This window comes from Benincasa hispida, chromosome 9 (genome assembly GCF_009727055.1).
Source record: "Benincasa hispida cultivar B227 chromosome 9, ASM972705v1, whole genome shotgun sequence".
NCBI classification, from domain to species: Eukaryota; Viridiplantae; Streptophyta; class Magnoliopsida; order Cucurbitales; family Cucurbitaceae; genus Benincasa; species Benincasa hispida.
The window spans coordinates 85157738-85176368 of record NC_052357.1 but is presented as its reverse complement, the minus strand read 5'-3'; the positions used below and the strand labels follow the sequence as shown (position 1 = coordinate 85176368).

Below are 18631 nucleotides of genomic sequence, written 5' to 3'. Positions count from 1 at the left end.
AAACGAATGACGTTTATCATCGAAAAAAAAAAACCCTGCAAAACAGAAGATTGGTTATAGGCTGAGTCGCAAAACTCACTCCCTTTAAGACATTTCACAGCTCTTCCCCTTGTGCAAGCAGTCCAAAAAATTGTCACACTGTCCCCAACAATCCATTAAAATGAAATATGTCTCAATCGAAGCTGCACCAAAACTTAATAGGAATACTCACATCCTTTAATATGTAAATTGCTTGGAAATGTAAAACTGGATGAAAGAATAGCTGGAAGTAAGTAGAGAAGAGAAGAGAAAATTGTTGTGTTTAGAATGAAGGAATTCGGCTATATTTATAGACCTTGAAGGCCAACCGTTGCACAAAACTGATGGGGGAGAGGGACGCACGTAACCACAAAACGTGCGCGAAGGCCATGCGTAAGATGCCGGGAGAAGACTGGAACGGCAATGTGGGTGGAAGACCACTCTTTCTTTTATTTAATAATAATGATAAAATAAAATAAAAAAGATTAAAATAATAATTATTTTTAATAAAAAAAGAAAAAAAAAATAATTACAATTACCTATCTTCTCAATCCTTCTAAAATATAGTTATCCTTTGAGACCCAAACCTATAATTCAAGATAAGAGTATAAGAAGGAGATTCCACTTCTCAAACTAAACAAAACAATGGGGATTTTAAAATTACCTTTTTATTTTCAATTAACACTTTTAAATTTTCACTAACAAAAACTTAATATCTGGACGAATTGAAGTATGTTGAAATCAATGGTTACTTACGTGGCAAGAACTTTTGGGACAAGGAAAAGGTAGAAATTGGCATGGGGGATTTGGATTGGCAATGAAGGGAAAGGGAAGGGACCCAATTCATAATTTCTTGCAGCAGATCCAGCTGGAAGAGTATCTCTCAAAGTGAATGAATTATTGGATATAGTGCTTCAAAGGCCATGGCATTCCACGGGCAACTCAGTCAAGATCATGACACCTCTTGTCTTCTGCACTATAAGTAATCATAGGTTTCCTTCATTTCTTAACCCTAAAGTTCACTACCCTTTTTTTTCTCTTCTTTTACTATTTCAATCATACACATACACACCTATAATACATAACAACTTCAAAATTTGAGGAGTGAGTTGGGTCTTGTCTCCTTATTTTATCCCTATATGTGCAGTAGAACGCTAATCGTGTTGCCTAGTATGCTGCTAGGTTTGTTAATTTGATTGATTTTTGTGATTTTTCCAATTCAGGAGATTAAGGATGGAGTTAGATTTCCGATTTCCAATTTTCAATTATTTTAGATTAGTTGTTTACCCATATTTGAAAAGTATTTTTTTATTTAAAAAACCATTTAAAACTTTATCCATCGTCCACTACTAAAGCACTAACTATGAACCACATATCAAGTTAAGATATTTTTTTATCCACTTTTGTACTTTAGGTTATCTAATTTGCCAAAAATCGCTTTTTTGGTGGAGTCTTTTTTGAAATTCTTAAAATGATGGATTGAAATCGATGAAACAAAGTTAGGAGACATTGAGTGACAACTGTTTGAGTATCTTCCGATAGAAACCGCATATGATTTGTCTCTCTTTTTTTTTTTCTTAAATTTTTTCTTTTTGGTTTTTTCTCTATCTCTATCTTGTTACTATTTGAGGTCACTTTCACTTTTTCCAATCTGTCATCCAATAGCCAAAATTTTCTTTTGGTGACTCCAAGATTTATTATTTTTTTTTTTTTCACATAAGAAAAAAAGGAAGGAATGAGAAAAAAGATGAAATACTTTCTCCACCTTCCAAATAAAAAGAGAAGATGAGAAAGGTGAAAAAATTAGATGAAACAAACCATATCAGAGGAACAAACCCAAAAGGCCAACAAGATCCTAAAGAAGTCCATGATAGAAGGGCCCAGCCCAAACGTTTAGTTGGTCCATAACATCACCAACTGGGACCCATTGTATCGTATGGTAGGTATGGTTGAAGGAGAAAATATGACGAAATTGGTGTTTATATTGTTGCTGCTAATAATTGTACTTGCTGCTAGCTGGTCCCTTTCCCTACAAGTGACTGGGAAATAGACGAAAAGAAACACGTGTTCTTAGGTCAAATTACATTTCATTCTCTATGTTTTAGAAAATTTGTTTTAAATGGCATCACGTTGATAACCCCTTAATGTAAATTTGAGATTCTTTTCTAAATAATTTCACCATATAATTTAATTTCGATTTCATTTAAAGACAATTTCATATGATGAGTTACTTAAAATTGCTAATTACTAGTGATTAAAACATATATCCTAAATTAAACCCCGAAAATAAAATCGCACCCTAAATTCCTTAGTTCACCATGTTTTAACTCTATTTGATTATGTTAAAACATTTTAATTTCAATTTCTTCTCTACAAATCTAGAAGACAATTTCATTGTTATCTTTAATCATAGTGATAATGATGAGTTACTTATGATCGCCAATTAAAATAATTGAGATTATAACTAGTGGTTAAAAACGCGCTCTAAATTCCATACCAAGTTGGTTAATTATTTGAAAATCATAACTAAAGAATGGAGGATATCAAGTGCCAGTCGATTCATATGTACGGATATAACCTGCAAAATACAGCCTAAAACTTGAAATATTATTTTTTCTAGAGCAGCATGTGACCTATTCTAACAAGAATAAACAACATTCATAAAGGTGTCGAATCATACTCTAAATGTTAAACAAGAAAAGGTGAACAATTACAAGAACTAGAAATAAAAGAAAACAAATGAAAATTCAACCAAATAATTAATGTCTTTTGATGGGCCACAGCAAAATAAGCAAGCTGCAAGTTACCCAGAAGGTGCATTAATCAGTCAAATTTAGGATACTTCTACTTCCCTATCTGCTCTCTATGAGGATTCTGTCAATTCTAAATTCATTCTCGCTAAATATCCTCAATCAAATGATACATCTTATGAAAAATTTCAACAAATTTAAGCTCGTTGGCTGTATGAATTTTCAAGGACTGGAACCCCTGGACCATATATCAAACGGCAGCGTTCATTAAATGAACCAACCAGTTTTGAGACGACCTCCTTAAAGAACACTGAAGCCACCTGAAAAAGAATGTCATATGAGAAATCATAATGATAGGCTGTAAGAGACTATGGTGACAAAACAGCTGGCAGTATGAAACAAAACATATTTAATACATCCTGAATTTATTTATTTACCAATTGAGTTCAACCGTTAGTGAGAGTGGATATTCTAACTTCGAATTTTTTGGTTGAGGTATAATGACTTAACCAATTGAGTAATGCTTTAGTAGACAGTTACAAATGAAAACAGTATACAAAACTACAGGATCGGCCAGCAATTTTGAATTTTGTTAAAAGCAGCCACGGGATCAATTGAGATGAGATTTCCAATAAAATTGTTCAAATATTATGCTCTCAAGCGCATAATAACAGGTTAGATAAATTTGCCAGTTTCATATTTAAGGCATAGCTGGCAATGGCATTTCACTCAAAGTTTAGATGTCAAAATTAACGAATATAATTTCGGTCTCTATTCATCAGTTATAGAAGCAGCCAGCCTTGAGGAACCTCATACTCTACCACAGGTAAGGCCACAAAGCAAAGGAGGCTACATTGTTATTATTACTGTTTCTTTTAAATTGAGAGTCAGAGACTAAATGCTAGACTTCAACAGGAGTCCTTAGCATTCCTGCTCAATGCCCATGATATAATTGAAATTTGAGATTTGAAATTTGAAATGAGGAAGGATGCTTGGAGTGAGAGAGAGCTTTACCTGTCGATAAAGTGGAGACTGGAACTTAAAATCTACCAAAAAGTAAAGGTTGCAAGTCCCTGGAATCGGTCCCGGATTGAACTCCCAAGTATTTATCAAGTGGTCAAAAAGCGCACTTCGAGATACTGTAGTCTGTAAGTGGAAAGAGCAATCAAGACAATCAGTACGATGCCTATTAAACATCAAAAGTTTGGGCAATCAAGAGCAAAAAATGCTTTATAGATACATATATCAATATTTTGTGTCTAGTGTACACATGAATACAGGAATAGACAGTACTGAAAACTAAGAATTGGAGAATATTATTGATTTGTTAATTCTTCTTTTAAAAAAGGTCTATATTCTAACACCATTCAATAATAGAAAAACGATCGGGCAACAATATTAACAAGGGAAATGGAGACTCTAGTGGTGAAAGGAGTGTGCTTGCTCTAATGATGTGAGTGAAAGCGAGAAAATTGTCTTGTTTATAGGAAAACATCTAAATGGAGACTCTAGTGGTGAAAGGAGTGTGCTTGCTCTAATGATGTGAGTGAAAGCGAGAAAATTGTCTTGTTTATAGGAAAACATCTAAAAAATTCAATGCATTTTTGTTTTCACTAAAGACTCGACTGCTACTGCTGCACAAATTGAACATGTACTTGGCTTACTTTTGGACTTCTAGAGAAGGATTTGAAAAAGAGGGAAAAGCCTGGAGAGAGTTAAAAAGAAAGAGAAAAAATGAAAGGAAAGAAAAGAAATGAAAAGAAAAAGGGAGGGGGAGGGGGAGGGAGAGAGAGATAACAGAACCAAAAAGGAGATGAAGAGTCTAATAGGATGGAGTGCTCTTCCTCATATGGTCTGAGTGAAGGTATGAAGAAGTCTTGTTTATAGCCAGCCCCTAAAATTCTATACAATTTTTTTTTCTCTTTCAATAAAGCATGTCAACCAATTTCCGACATTGAATTACAATATAAAGCAGTGCCTCTCAGGACTATAGAGCGCAAACTTCCTACTTAAACACTTCAAAGACAACACTGCACAATGCTGCCTGCAACTAGAAAAGATAGACTACTTCAAAATTGGCGACATGCTGTTGATTAGCAATATATCAATGCTAGTGGCATCGGTAAAAGACAGTGTCCATGTAGGAGAGATGTTGCAGGCATGTAATTGTTTCATTATCATGCATGTGTCCAATATTCTTGATATATCAATGTGTCAGAAACGATTTCAAAATGCCAACAATCTGTCGCCAACACATTGTAAAAACAACCCTTCACTTATTAATATCAATATGCCCATATTTCCAACACTGTGCATTGCCGATTATTTAATCTTAGTGTGCAATTTAAATTTTTCTTGTCGTGTTCGTGTCTAAAAGAATAACATTTTCTTTCTTATGCATGGAAGAAAATACAAACAAGTCTGGAACAAATCAAAACCAGGCATATGAAGTAAATGTGTGAAGGCATGATCTATAAGTTGATGTTCAAAAGCATGCAACCTGTACACCAACATGGCTCACGTTTTTTTCTTTGACCAAAGTCCATGTGCATTTAAGCTTACTGTTAAGATTGTAAAACCTGATATATACGATTTATCAATGGACTATGAAATCACACATGCAACATGCTTGAGCCCTCTAAAATAATACTGGAAGATAAAAAGAAATCTACACCACCTAACATCTCCAAATTTCTTGGACCTCTTTTAAGCATCCACCACATCGTCGTGTTACCCAATGTAACACAAACATAAACTAACTGATACCCTAAAATCCTTGGTTCTGAATATCAACCACGATAATATCACCACTAGCTAGCCGCATGAGTTACCAATTCAGTATGAGAAATTCATGATAAGTTATGGATGAGTTCATTACCTTTATAGATTTTGGTCTGTTCATCTCTACGTGTGAAATGTAACTCTCAACAAGAAATTTAAAGCCAATCTCTAGTTCAGCATCAAAGGATCCATCAGGATACTTTTTTAGTACCTCTGACCGCTGGCACCAAGGAACAAAATCATGGTACATGTCTACAGCAGCAACTACGTCAAATAACTGTTCCGGAGAATACCTAATAACAATTTAAAAGATGTAATTAGCTCAGCAACAACCACTAACAATGTAAACATAAAATTTCATGATCAACCAATTTTTTGGCTAACATCAAACGTGAAAGGAAGGAAGCTAAGTCAAATACCTCCTCAAATGCTTCAGATTCTCAATAGAAAAATAAAATAAAAGCCTTTATTAACAAAGCTAATTCAATCCCCTAGACAATGCAGGACCACGATAAGACAAATCCAAATTCCTATACTAATGTTTGCTAACCAAAACGTAGAAAACCGCATATTATATATAGCGCAAAAGAAGATTAATTTGTTTACCCCATTACGCGCCTCTCTTCATAAATTTTGGATAAAACGCCGGTCTCTGCCCCGTCTCCACAGCCAAGAAATCGTCTCGATTGTACAGCACTAATATCACGGAAGCTCTCGGAAATCTTACGGTCCTGATCGAACAGTCTATAAATCGTCGAGGTCTGAACGCCGGGAATACACCTTAAATGTCGAACGTTTTGATACTTCCACGACTCGGCATTACACCTAGCGTATTTGATCGCATGTCTGATACCACCTCTACGCGAAATCAATGACTCAACGACCTTCGAGGTAGACAGAAACGGCGGCATTGCTGTCCTTGGTGATAAAAAACTTGAATGTTTCTCCGCCTGCAAATGTACCACACAACCTAAGCAACGATTAGGCACTTCCCGCCTCTTCTCGCAAACAGAATACAAATCGGAACGAAAGAAATTCAAAAACTAGGGATTCAATTCAACGAAACAAACAAAAAAGGTACTGACTCGATGATTGCGATAAAGATTTGGCGGTAAACAATCACGAACAAATCCTCCTTTCCCCGTTAATAAATCTGAACAGGAGAAGAACTGAATGTTGTTATATATACAAATGGAAGGAAGATTCCTACTGTTCTAGTTTTTGTTTTGCCGTTCCTTTTGTATTTAGGATTGACGAAGATGAACTTGCGGATCCGACCCGATCCGAATCCGTCTACGAATTGGACTCTACGTGCAACCGCCCACGTGATTGATCAGCGCTTGAAGATTATTTGACCGGGAAAATGCCACGTGGATTTTGAGAAATACACTTTAAAATTGCGTTCCAAAGTAAATATTTTTGGTCCACAAAAGTCAAAGATCGTAACCCAATTTCAATTTATTTTCCTTTTTGGCCAATAGGCAAACCCGAGGTAGCTACCTAAAAAATACCGAACTTACAATTGATTTTTTTGGGGGGGGCTATTTTTTACAGACATTTGAAATGTAGCCTCAAATCAAATCTTAGCCATGACTATCAATATTCCAACCAATACCTTTAGATCGTCTTTCATAATCATTTAGGTCTGTTTCATAATCATTTTATCTTTATTTTTTATTTTTTAAAATTAAATCTATGTACACTACTTTCACTTCCAAACTTTTATCTACTTTTCATCCATGATTTAAAAAATTAAGTCAAATTTGATAAAGTTTTCAAAAAAATTATTTTTTTTTTTTAGAATTGGCTAAGAATTCAAATACTTGTACTTAAAAAAATGTAGATTATTGTAAAAAATGTGGGATGCTTAATTTTAAAAAATAAAAACAAAAAATCAAATAGTTACCAAACATAACCTAGTTTTTGGTTTTTAGTTTTTGAAAATTAAGCTTTTAGATACCTCTCCCACCTCTAGCTATCTTGTTTTAGTATCTACTTTCTATCCATATTTTAAAAAACCAATCCAAAATTTGAAAATTTTTTAAAAAATAGTTTTTAAAATCTTGTTTTGTTTTTAGATTTTGATTAAGTTTTTAACTTTTCTATTTAAGAAATATGCAAATCATAATAAGAAACTAAGAGAATATAAGCTTAATTAAAAAAAACGAAATGATTACCAAACAGGATCTTAGTAAATGATAATCCAAAGATAATCTTATTTTTTTAAAAAATTGTTTTTTAGAAAATAAAATCTTAAAAAATCAAATCATGTTTTAAATAAATTTATTTTCAATAATGATAAAAAAAATTATTAACTTCAAGCTGGACATAGCTCAACTAATTTAAAAGATTTGTGATTCGAAATTTCCAATTCTAAATACTTAAGAAAACATAATTATTGTGTATATAGCACATGTACTGACATAATAAACAAACTATATTTGTATGTAATTGTGTATATACTCATTGAAGTAAAGTAATCGATAACGTACTTATATTACCTACGCCGCCTGCAAATGAATAAATTTTTGGAACGAGAGTCTTAAAATTAATTTCGGCATAATTAAATGTGAAAAAGAAAGTTTTATTGATAATTATAAAGTGAATAATAATTTATCTGAAATTAAGTTATCTAAAAGTAAGAGAATAATAATTTATCTGAAATTAAGTTATCCAAAAGTAGTCATTAAAAAAAAGTTATCTAAAAGTATCTTTTAAAATATCTAAAAAAATAAATTATCTTTAAGAAAAATTATCGATTGAATTTTTATTCCCATTTGATCAATGGATAATTACTTCCGTTGATTCAACAATCGTTTGGTTTAAGAGTTTTATACATGAAAATTGATACGCGCATCTAAAAAATAAATTTGTTTCACCGTTTTTAATATTTTGTCTGAGAATAAACAATTTTCATGCATCCTATTTTCCTAATTTTCTTTTGTATTTTCTTTTTTTCCCCTTTTTTGTCTGTTTTTCATTTTATTATATAATTTTATTTTAAATATAGTTAATTAATTAATATTAATTTAATAAAATTAACATAAATATTTGTTTTAATAAAAAATTAATAATAAACTAAAATATTTACTTAATTTATTTTTATAATAAAAATTAATTGGTTAACAATATCTCAAATATATTTAATTAGTAAACTATAATTTAGTTAGTAGAAAAATTCATTTTACAATAACAATAATTGATTAGGTATTGTTTTTTTTATAATCAAACAATTATTTACTAAGATTAATTTTAATATGATATTTCATTATGAGCATATGATCATTATTCATTATTTATGATCGGTAAATTATTTATTGTGTCTAAATTTTATTTCTTTATTCATTATTAACCTATCATATTTATAAAAAAAAAATAGTATTCTTTACTAATATTCTTTATTAGCATATCATATTTTTATCTCATTTTTTTAATTTTTATATAATATATTTTTTATTAAAATATATTTTCTTATGTAATTTATTAAAATTAGAATTATTAATGTTTAATTAATTAAAAATAATTAAATATTATATTATAATTAATATGAGATTCATTAGGTATATTAGCTGGTTAATTTTAATGATAAATTACTCAATTTCAAGTATTTATAGTTAAAATTATTATTGATTTATAATTAATTCATTCTTATTAATATATTGAAATATATTTATTTAATTAATGAATCTATTAAATGTATGTAAAATTATCATATTTAATTTCATAAATATAATACAAATATAGGCATACAATACCGCAACCTACTCAAGATTTTTTCTTATCCTCACAATAAGGCTCGTCCTCACATAAACTTAATGTAGATGCAACCTGAAAGTCTGATTCTTCATCAATAAAATAAGTGTGATTATTAGAAAATCGGAAGGAAATCTATTGGGAGTAGCAGTTCATTCTATAGATCTAGACTTTGAAGTCCGTCAACATAAATCCTTGCAATTCGAGAGGATATTTGTAACATCTCGAATTTTAGAAAAATTTAAGTTAATTATCTAAAATTATTTAGTTTAAATTTTCCTTTCATTTGAAAAATTGAAATTAAATTGAAATAATTGGAAAAAAAATTATTGATTAAATTTAATTTAATTTATTAGATATTCGAACTGATTATCTTGACAATATTGAATTTTACTTCATTTGATTTTGAATTTTAGGGTCAACTTAAAAATAAATAAATAAGAGATAATTAATTTTATGTGGTTTTGAATTGATTTAAATATTTGAAGGATTTAACTTGTATCAAATTGATGGATTTTATGCCTTTTAATTTTGGTTTTTAAAGTCTAAATTAAGATAATTTAAAAAGTTAATTGATTTATAAATTTAATAGAATCTTTTGAGATATTGTGATAAAATATTTTATTTATCTTTTAAAAATTTGAAAAAAACAAAAGAGTTGAGATTTTTTCGAAATTAAATGATAGTAAAAAGAGGAAAAAAATTGGAGAGAAAGTAATTCGGTTTTTTAGCGATAGCTTTCACAAAATTGTCGATTGCTGGAGTTTGAACCGTTGGATCGTGTTCAAATTTGGTCAGTCTGATTAGAGACATGTGGAGTTTCATTTGAATGGTTGGATCATTGTTTAAAGCTATAATTTGTTTATAATTGCTACTGAATAAAATCTGTAAAACTAGAAATTCACCAAATAAAAGCTATGGTTTGTTCACTCCGCTTCTTCTTGCCGATGCCCTAAGCTGATCTTAAGAACGTACATAAAAGCACCGAAAATCGGACCGATGTAGCAAAAATTTGTGTTGGTTATTGGATAGGTGAGTAATTATGAGAAGAAGAAATTTGGGCGGTGGAGCACTTATAAAACAAGAAATATGCATGAATTATTTCTTGATTTATTTTAATGTTAATGGGCCCTGTCCATTATTAAGCGGCAGAAACACACATTGTATATATGTTTGTGAATGAAGAAAGAATTTTGTAAGTGAGCCGAAGGTATCTTTATGCAGCTGAAGAAGAAGAGAAGGTCGAGAGCACCGAAATTTCTATTCTTTAGCATTTTGGTTCGGCAGTGAGCAAATTTACATTGTGAATTTTTTTCTTTTTGGGTTAAATGTTTCTCTTATTATTTATTTCAAGTTATCGAATTGTGGTACTTGAATTCAAATAGTTTTCAAATAGTTTGTATTACGTTATTTGAGGAGAAATTCGAATTTACAAATATTACATTCATTCATTGAATTTCTTTGTTTTATCATGATGGTTTTTGGGGGGGGGGGGGTGGGAAGGGAAGGGTTTTCAAAAATTAGTTTTTATTTTTGAAAACTGGCCAGGATTTCGATTTTCGTTGTCAATTTGCCTTAAGATTGAGCCTTTGATAGATGTCAATATGGTAAAAAAATCAGACATTTTTTTAAAAAATAATTTTTAACTTTGGCACTTGAACATCATGCTAAATGATCCATATCCATACAAATTATGACACATCCACCCACAAGACTCGTCTCTGAATTTTGTCCGGTGTATATTATTTTCCAATTTATCAAAATGAAAAACCAATGTCTTCTTTTCAGGTTCATGTCAACCACAAACAAAGATGAAAACAAACTTCAAAAATCCAAACCTGTGAAGGAGAAATGACCAATCACAGGCAATAGAGAAAATTTGGTTATCTCTATTTAATGGACAAAGCTAAAGAAACAAAATGATGTGAATAAACATCTATTTCAATTGACAAACAATCAATGGCATAAAAATCTTGTTCAAATAAACATTTTATGAACAATTGAGGAGAAAATTAGAATTTTCTTACAATTTCATTTCAGGCTTCTGTTTATCAAAAGGGGAGAAAACTAGAAAAAAATGTTTCATAATCTTGTTATACCAAAAGAAATACATATATACACATATGCTGAATGACAATACCATACACATTTACCCAGTCAAAAACATAGCTGCTGATTTTCTAGTTACTACGTAACTGCAGATACCCAAAAGTATTAGAACTTACATTACCAGAAAAAGAAAAAACCCCAAGAACATCAAAAGGAGCATTATAGACCACCAACAATCTTTGATCTTCTATAGCCTTTCCCGAGTTAGAAAAGTAGTCGGTAAGTCTTTTGCCACGTCTTGGCGACAATCTGGGATCTAGCTATCTTCAGGCTGTAATAGAATTCTTGTTAAACATCATCTCCTTTTCATGGAACTTAAGGAACACCTAAAAGAAATCAGTGATCATTTTGGAGCAAGAGATGGTAGTTAAGTTTATATCACTTGAATTACCTGGTCATTGATCAAAGCATTGGTTTGTGGAGTTTTGACCCTTTTGGCATTACAATCACTGCTTCCTTTTTCAGCTTCTTCATCAACAAAGTTCTGATCTGATACTTCTGCAACATGAAAATCATTTGTCCAGCTTAAAATTTAAACAGTCATTTATCATCTGAAATAATTCAGCTTCACATCAGTGCAATTTTGATTGTCGTACAATTGAAATTAAAATCATAATGGGAACTCGAACATAGCAGATTACAAGAAGAAGTTGAGTTTCACTTCAGTCACATTAATCTGTTTTTACTCGGAACTTTCTGGTAGTAAAGATTAGACACAGCAAACATCTTCCCCAACGTAGAATCATTATTCACTAACTAGCAAACTTAAACTTGATAAACTAAATTATAATTACAACCAAAGGGAGGCACACATCTATATATAAAATATTGATCATTTATATGTTCTAAAGCCAAAAGATCCACCTTTATTACTGCTGATAAATTGCTGGGACAAATCAGAGTCGGAAGCACGCATAGATCCTGAATTATTAGCTGCTCCGAATGGCAACGAATTCCTCCCTCTTGAACCGATAGATTGACTTTTGCACGCAACATTTTTGTTTTTACGAGCAGCTCTAAAGTGGTGTATCCAAGGATTATGTGAGAGAGCTTGGTAATCATTTAATAAATTCGACCGAGATTCAGTTGGTTCAAAATTAATGTTCTTCCAGCTGCCTCGTCGAAGAACCTTAAACTGAGTAGATAAAAGCAAGGAAAAGAACAAAAAGAGAATTTACAAGCCATGATCAGAAAAGAGTTAAAACTCATAAAGAAAAAGCAATTGGAACTGAACCTGGCCAAAATGTGAATGAACATGAGAGGCGGATTGGCTTTGGCCGAGCAATTTTGCGCGTGAAGAATTTTCCTTGCTGGGGCAGGAACCAACTGAATGCACAGAATCAAACATTTGGCTGACAAACGATGCCTCCATGGATTCAAGAAACAAATGGTGCTTCTCATCGGTCCAATCAGAAGGTACAGAATCCGTCATATGAGTGCCCTAAAACCGAAACCGCATTATCAGCAATTCCCGCGGCAAGTTCATGGTCTATCTTACTAAATAACGGAAAAACGCTACTATTAGTCATCTTAATCACAAATCATAATGTTGAACAATCAAAACTCGTGTTGAATTTCCAGAATAATTTGCCAAAGATCCAAACCCCTTACAACGCCCTACAAATTCCATCGACAAAGGGCAAGATCGATCCAAACAGAGCCGAACAAAATACAAAACAAAAATCCTTCAGCCACGATAGGTAAGTGCGAAAGCAGTACTGTATTCTTGCCCTTCCTCTTTCTTTCAATTGTTTAATTCGTATATTTTCACTTTTAACACGAAAATAAAGAGAAACAGTGTAGTCTATGGTGACAGAGCATGAAATTGAAGATACGAAACATCACAGAAGCAAAACCTGATCGGAACAACAAAAACATCTAAAACGAAGATAATCTGAAGTATAAGGAAGAAAGTAGGGTAACAGTACCTGGCTAGAAGATACCACCGGGAGGGCAAACTCGGTAGACTCGTCCTTGGCGAATTCAGAGACGATTGAGTCAGAGCGAGTTTCTACGGCCTTGAGATTCTCCAAGTTTCGAGGTAACAACTCCATGAATGGGGAAGAAGATGAAGGATTATCTCCAGATTTGCAGTGGCGACAGAGAGAGGGAAGAAAGATGGAAGCGGGCCAGTGGGAGAGATATCGAAGAGGAGAGAGAGAGGCGGTGTTTTGGGACAGAAGAACCTTCACAGTTGTCACGGCTTTACACACGGCAATGGGCCTACATGTGCCACGTCAACAAAGTGTTGATTAACGCTGAGGAATCGGGCAGATATTATCTGGACCAACTGAAATATCTTCGGCCCTTTTTATCACAATATTCTATTTCGGTCGCAGCGCTTTTTTTAACTGTCAAACAGCCGAAACTCTTTTATTTCCTCCCTTTTTCTTTTCCCTAGAAGATACCAAATGTTATGCCGGTAACTGCCAGATAAATATCTTATTCCTAGGGGAAAAAACAAAGAATTTATTTGGTAGCATAACCAAACAAAAAATTGAAAATAAATTATTAATTAGAGACTATGAAGTACAGATACTTTTTATCACAATATTTTATTTCGGTGGCGGCACTTTTTTAACTGTCAAACAGCCGAAACTCTTTTATTTCCTCCCTTTTTCTTTTCCCTAGAAAATACCAAATGTTATGTTGATAACTGCCAGATAAATATCTTATTCCTAGGGAAAAAAAATTAGAATTTATTTGGTAGCATAACCAAACAAAAAATTGAAAATAAATTATTAATTAGGGACTATGAAGCACAGATACTTTAAGGTAAAGAATCAGTATAAGACACGTATCGAATATCGATATCGATACTTTTAAATACTTTCCAGATACGTATCTGACACGCGATTTGACGTATCTATTTCTATGCGTAATTTTTTTAAAGAAAAAAAGACAAGTAACTTATCTAATTTTTCCAATCTAAAATTAGACAACCTATTTAAAAAGCTCACTACTCGAGTCTAAAACTAAAAGAAAAATAAATAAATAATGGATCAAATCCTAGACTATAATCATCTAAACTCCAAATTCACATTTGAGTCCCCACAAAGTACACCAAAATATAAATCATTTGGATATCTTCAACAATAAGTTCTTCGTTTATCTTCATACTTTTCTCTCTAATCTTCTTTTTCTTCTTCTTTGCTATATGAATCATTTTCCTATTACATTTTATTAACTATTGTACTTCAACATCTTAGATATTGCTTTTTTTGTATTGTATTTCAATGTTTGTATTCTGTTTTGTGCTATTGTTATTAACTTGTATGTTAAATTTATCTATATCCTAGATTTTTTTGAAGAAAAAATGTATTTTCAACGTATCAGTATCCTCGTTTTTTTAGAAATATATAAAAAAAATGGCGCATCTTTAGACATATCCGTATCTTGGTTTTTTAGAAATTGACGAATCACCGTATCCGATCGTATCCGTATCGTGTAGTTGTATCTGTGTCTGTGTTTCATAGATTAGAGATGTTTGATAATATTTTCGTTTTTTATTTTTTATTTTCTGTTTCTATTCTCATAAAAAAAAAACATATTTATTTAATAACTGTTCTCTTTTTAGAAAATTGACAAATTTTGAGAAAGGAAACTTCTCGTTTCATTTCTATTTTATCTATTTTTATTTCTAAAAAAACATTCGTTTTTTTTTTAAAAAAATTCTTTGTTGTATTTCTTATTATTTTGAATTTATTAAAAAAATTTACATATTAAAATAATGAATGTCTTCAATGTCTTTTAAATTCAAAATAAAACTACTAAACTAAATTAGTTTTATTTTGAATTTAAAAGATCACTTTATACATTATTTTAATTTAAAATTTTTAAATTTTTAATACGTAAATTTTTTTAATATTAAATTTTGTAATATACATGTTTATATATTATTTTAATTTAAACTTCAATTTTTATTTCATATAAAATCAATTACAATTTTTTACTCTCATTGAAGGCATCCGCTTTTCTTTTTTTTTTTTAATCTTTTTTTCTTGCATTTCTTAATTCTTTATTTATATATTGTTTTAATTTTGAATTAAAAAAATATCTTTATGTATTATTTTAATTTTTAATTTTCAAATTTTTAATATATAGATTATTTTTAAAATTTTTAATTTTGATATTTGCAATATGTCTGATTATATATTATTTTAATTTTTATTGCATTTAAAACTAGTAACAATTTTAGAGCACATAAATTTTTTCACTAAAACATTCATTTCACTTCACTTTAATACTTTTTTTATCACATGCTCGATCAACTTCTTACCACTAAAAGTTATACTAATAACATGTTGTACAATCCAAACATTAGCCTTCTTACCACTCAACACAAAAAAATCACACTAATAGCATATTGCACAATCCACAATTATATTAGACTGAATGATGGTTAAGATAATCTATTCAATTACTTTAGCAATGAATTAATGTGTTGGTTTTTTGGCTCTTATTTCTAATTAATTAATATTTTGATGATAATAAATTTGATTTTGTTTACTAACGATTTCATTATTTTGAATAGTCTTTAGTGTAGAGCTTGAAACAATAATTTGGATGCCTCTTGAATCACAGAACTACATTATTTTGAATTAAATTGATTTAATTAGTTTATTAAAATTTGAATTTATGAAATTCAAAATTATGAAATTTGTTTATTAATTTTTTGAAATTATGAAATTCAAAAGTATTAATTTTGTTTATTTGATTTTGAATTTGAGAATTTCATATTTATAGCTTTGGTTTTAATATCAATTAACCCAATTTCACATTTAAAATTGGATTAAATGGAAAGTAGGATTGTAACGACTCGACCTTTTGATTACTCTGACAAAAGTCGTTATGATTAAATACACATTTAAAATCTAGATATTTTGTTTTTTTTTTTTTAAAAAAAAAAAGATCATTAAGACAATAAGGATAGTTTTTCCAAAATAGACTCGAAAACAAATAAATAAAACTTTTATTTGGGGTCCCTAAAAAAATAATATTCATAAAGAAAACATTCAAAACGTTAAAATTTGCTGTCTCACATTAGATTCTAGTTTCAAAAGATTCAAATGACAAAAACATAGACTAAGTGGAAGCGATTTCTCTTGTCTCCATATGGCTCTGTCACAGATCTTGTCTGTCACTCGCCAACCTGTTCCTGTCATTCCCTGAAAAAAAAAAAATAATAAAGGAATAAAGGATGAGTATAACAATACCCAGTAATTGATCCCATTACCGAGATCAGGTTGTGCATTCATATACAGTGAATGCTTGTGGGTAGTGGAACTTTCATGGTGAAGCTGTTCCTGAATGGCTAACTAAGGGGATAATCTGACTCGTCTTAACTTGCATGTCTAGTGGCGTAGTGGCACACCGTCAATCATGGAAAAGTAACATAAACGTGAACATGTCGATTCACGCATGTCTAGCAGCTCGAAAGCATATCGTCAAATATGGAAAAGTAACATGAACGTGAACCTATCGATTCACGCATGTCTAGCGGCCCGAAAACACACCGTCAACACATGGAAAAGTAACATGAATGTGAACCTATCGATTCACGCATGTCTAGCAGTCCGAAAGCATCCGTCAAACATGGAAAAAGTAACATGAACATGAACCTATTGATTCCCGCATGTCTAGTGGCCTGAAAGCACACCGTCAAACATGGAAAAGTAACATGAACGTGAACCTGTCGATTCACGCATGTCTAGTGGCCTAAAAGCACACCGTCAAACATAGAAAAGTAACATGAACGTGAACCTGTAAATTCACACATGTCTAGCAACCCGAAAGCACACTGTCAAACATGGATAATTAACATGAACGTGAACTTGTCGATTCACACATGTCTAGCAGCTCGAAGGCACATCGTCAAACATGGAAAAGTAACATGAACGCGAATTTGTCAATTCACGCATGTCTAGCGGCCCGAAGACACACTGTTAAATATGAAACTAGACCAGTTGGTCCTCTGAAATAAAACATGCATCAAGGCAAGACAGTAAACTACCTTATTAGTCTAATCATGCATCACATACATAATTTCAGTACTGTTTCCGCCGCACAGATCATAACATAACATGGAAGTTCAAACATGCTCATAATACTTATAACTGTCATGCAACAAGTATATCACAAAGACGAAATCATGCTTCTAAAGTCCATTAAGTAACTTTGTAAATCTAATCTAGGCCGCCTAGCATGAAGGCACCGGTAATAGTACCACTTACCTCAAATTAAGTCAAGGACAGTTATCTTGACAACCAACTCCAACAATTTACTTGAGCTAAAACCAACGAAAGGACCAAACGATCATAAATCCTGCAAGAAAGCACGCCATTGATCTCCAAACTTCGAATAGTAAATGTTCAACCTTGTTGTATATTGATAGAAACGCTCCCAAACTTCAATCTAAAAGCGAAACATAAAGGATATCAACTAATTTGGGCCAAAAGCTAATGGGTGGTCAAGAACCTCCAAGAATTCTAAAACTTACCCAAAATATCAATTTCGGTAACAATAGTATCAGCAACAGTAGAAACCATAGATAAGCAGCAGGTGTTGTTGTTGGACGGCATAAATTGTTTAGGCTAGAGGCTGGTAGTGAGGGTCTTGCATGAGGAGAGTTTGTGAGAGTGAGAGAGAAGGAGAATTTCTAGTTTTACAGATTTTATTCAACAATGATTACGAACAAACTAGAGCTTCAAACAACGATCCAACCGTTCAGAATAAAACGCTATATGTCTCGGACAGACTGACCAAAATTGAGTATGATCCAACAGTTTAAATTCTGGAAATCAACAATTTTGTGGAAGTTGTCGCTAAAAATCGAATTGCTTTCTCCCCGATTTTTGGCCTCTTTTTACTCTTTAATTTCAAAAAATCTCAATTCTTTTATTTTTTTTAAAATTTGAAAAGACAAATAAAATATTTTATCACAATATCTCCAAAATCTCCAAAGATTATATTAAATTAATAAATCAATTAACTTTTCAAATTATCTTAATTTAGACTTCAAAAAACAAAATTAAATGGCATAGGACCATCAATTTGATACAAATTAAATCCTTCCAAATATTTAAATCAATTCAAAACCACATGAAGTTAATTATCTCCTTAATTTTTTTTTTAAAAGTTGGCCCTAAAATCCAAAATCAAATAGAAACAAAATTCGATATTTTCAAGATAATTAGTTCGAATATCTAATCATTTAACTA

At 31.3% G+C, this 18631-nt stretch overlaps 2 protein-coding genes across 5 annotated transcripts; both read right to left on the bottom strand.

Moving 5' to 3' along the window:
* Positions 1–2681: 2681 nt before the first annotated feature.
* Positions 2682–6792, bottom strand: LOC120085301 (coenzyme Q-binding protein COQ10 homolog, mitochondrial). Its single transcript, XM_039041217.1, has 5 exons — positions 6635–6792; positions 6156–6499; positions 5647–5842; positions 3783–3914; positions 2682–3088 (listed from the first exon to the last, which is right to left on the bottom strand). Exons 2-5 carry the CDS (start codon positions 6458–6460, stop codon positions 2966–2968), a joined length of 756 nt encoding a protein of 251 aa, XP_038897145.1. The 5' UTR covers positions 6461–6499; positions 6635–6792; the 3' UTR covers positions 2682–2965.
* A 4510-nt stretch (positions 6793–11302) lies between these two features.
* LOC120084481 (cold-regulated protein 27) lies at positions 11303–13600 on the bottom strand. 4 transcript variants are annotated; one of them, XM_039040270.1, is made up of 5 exons: positions 13340–13600; positions 12646–12852; positions 12276–12546; positions 11803–11909; positions 11303–11737 (listed from the first exon to the last, which is right to left on the bottom strand). In XM_039040270.1, the coding sequence occupies exons 1-5, from the start codon at positions 13463–13465 to the stop codon at positions 11678–11680; spliced, it is 771 nt and encodes a 256-aa protein (XP_038896198.1). In that variant the 5' UTR covers positions 13466–13600; the 3' UTR covers positions 11303–11677. The 4 variants fall into 4 exon arrangements, with proteins under 4 accessions (XP_038896198.1, XP_038896199.1, XP_038896200.1 ...); XM_039040271.1 differs by having other exon boundaries at positions 11303–11725; XM_039040272.1 differs by having other exon boundaries at positions 11303–11682; positions 13340–13599.
* Positions 13601–18631: the final 5031 nt, after the last annotated feature.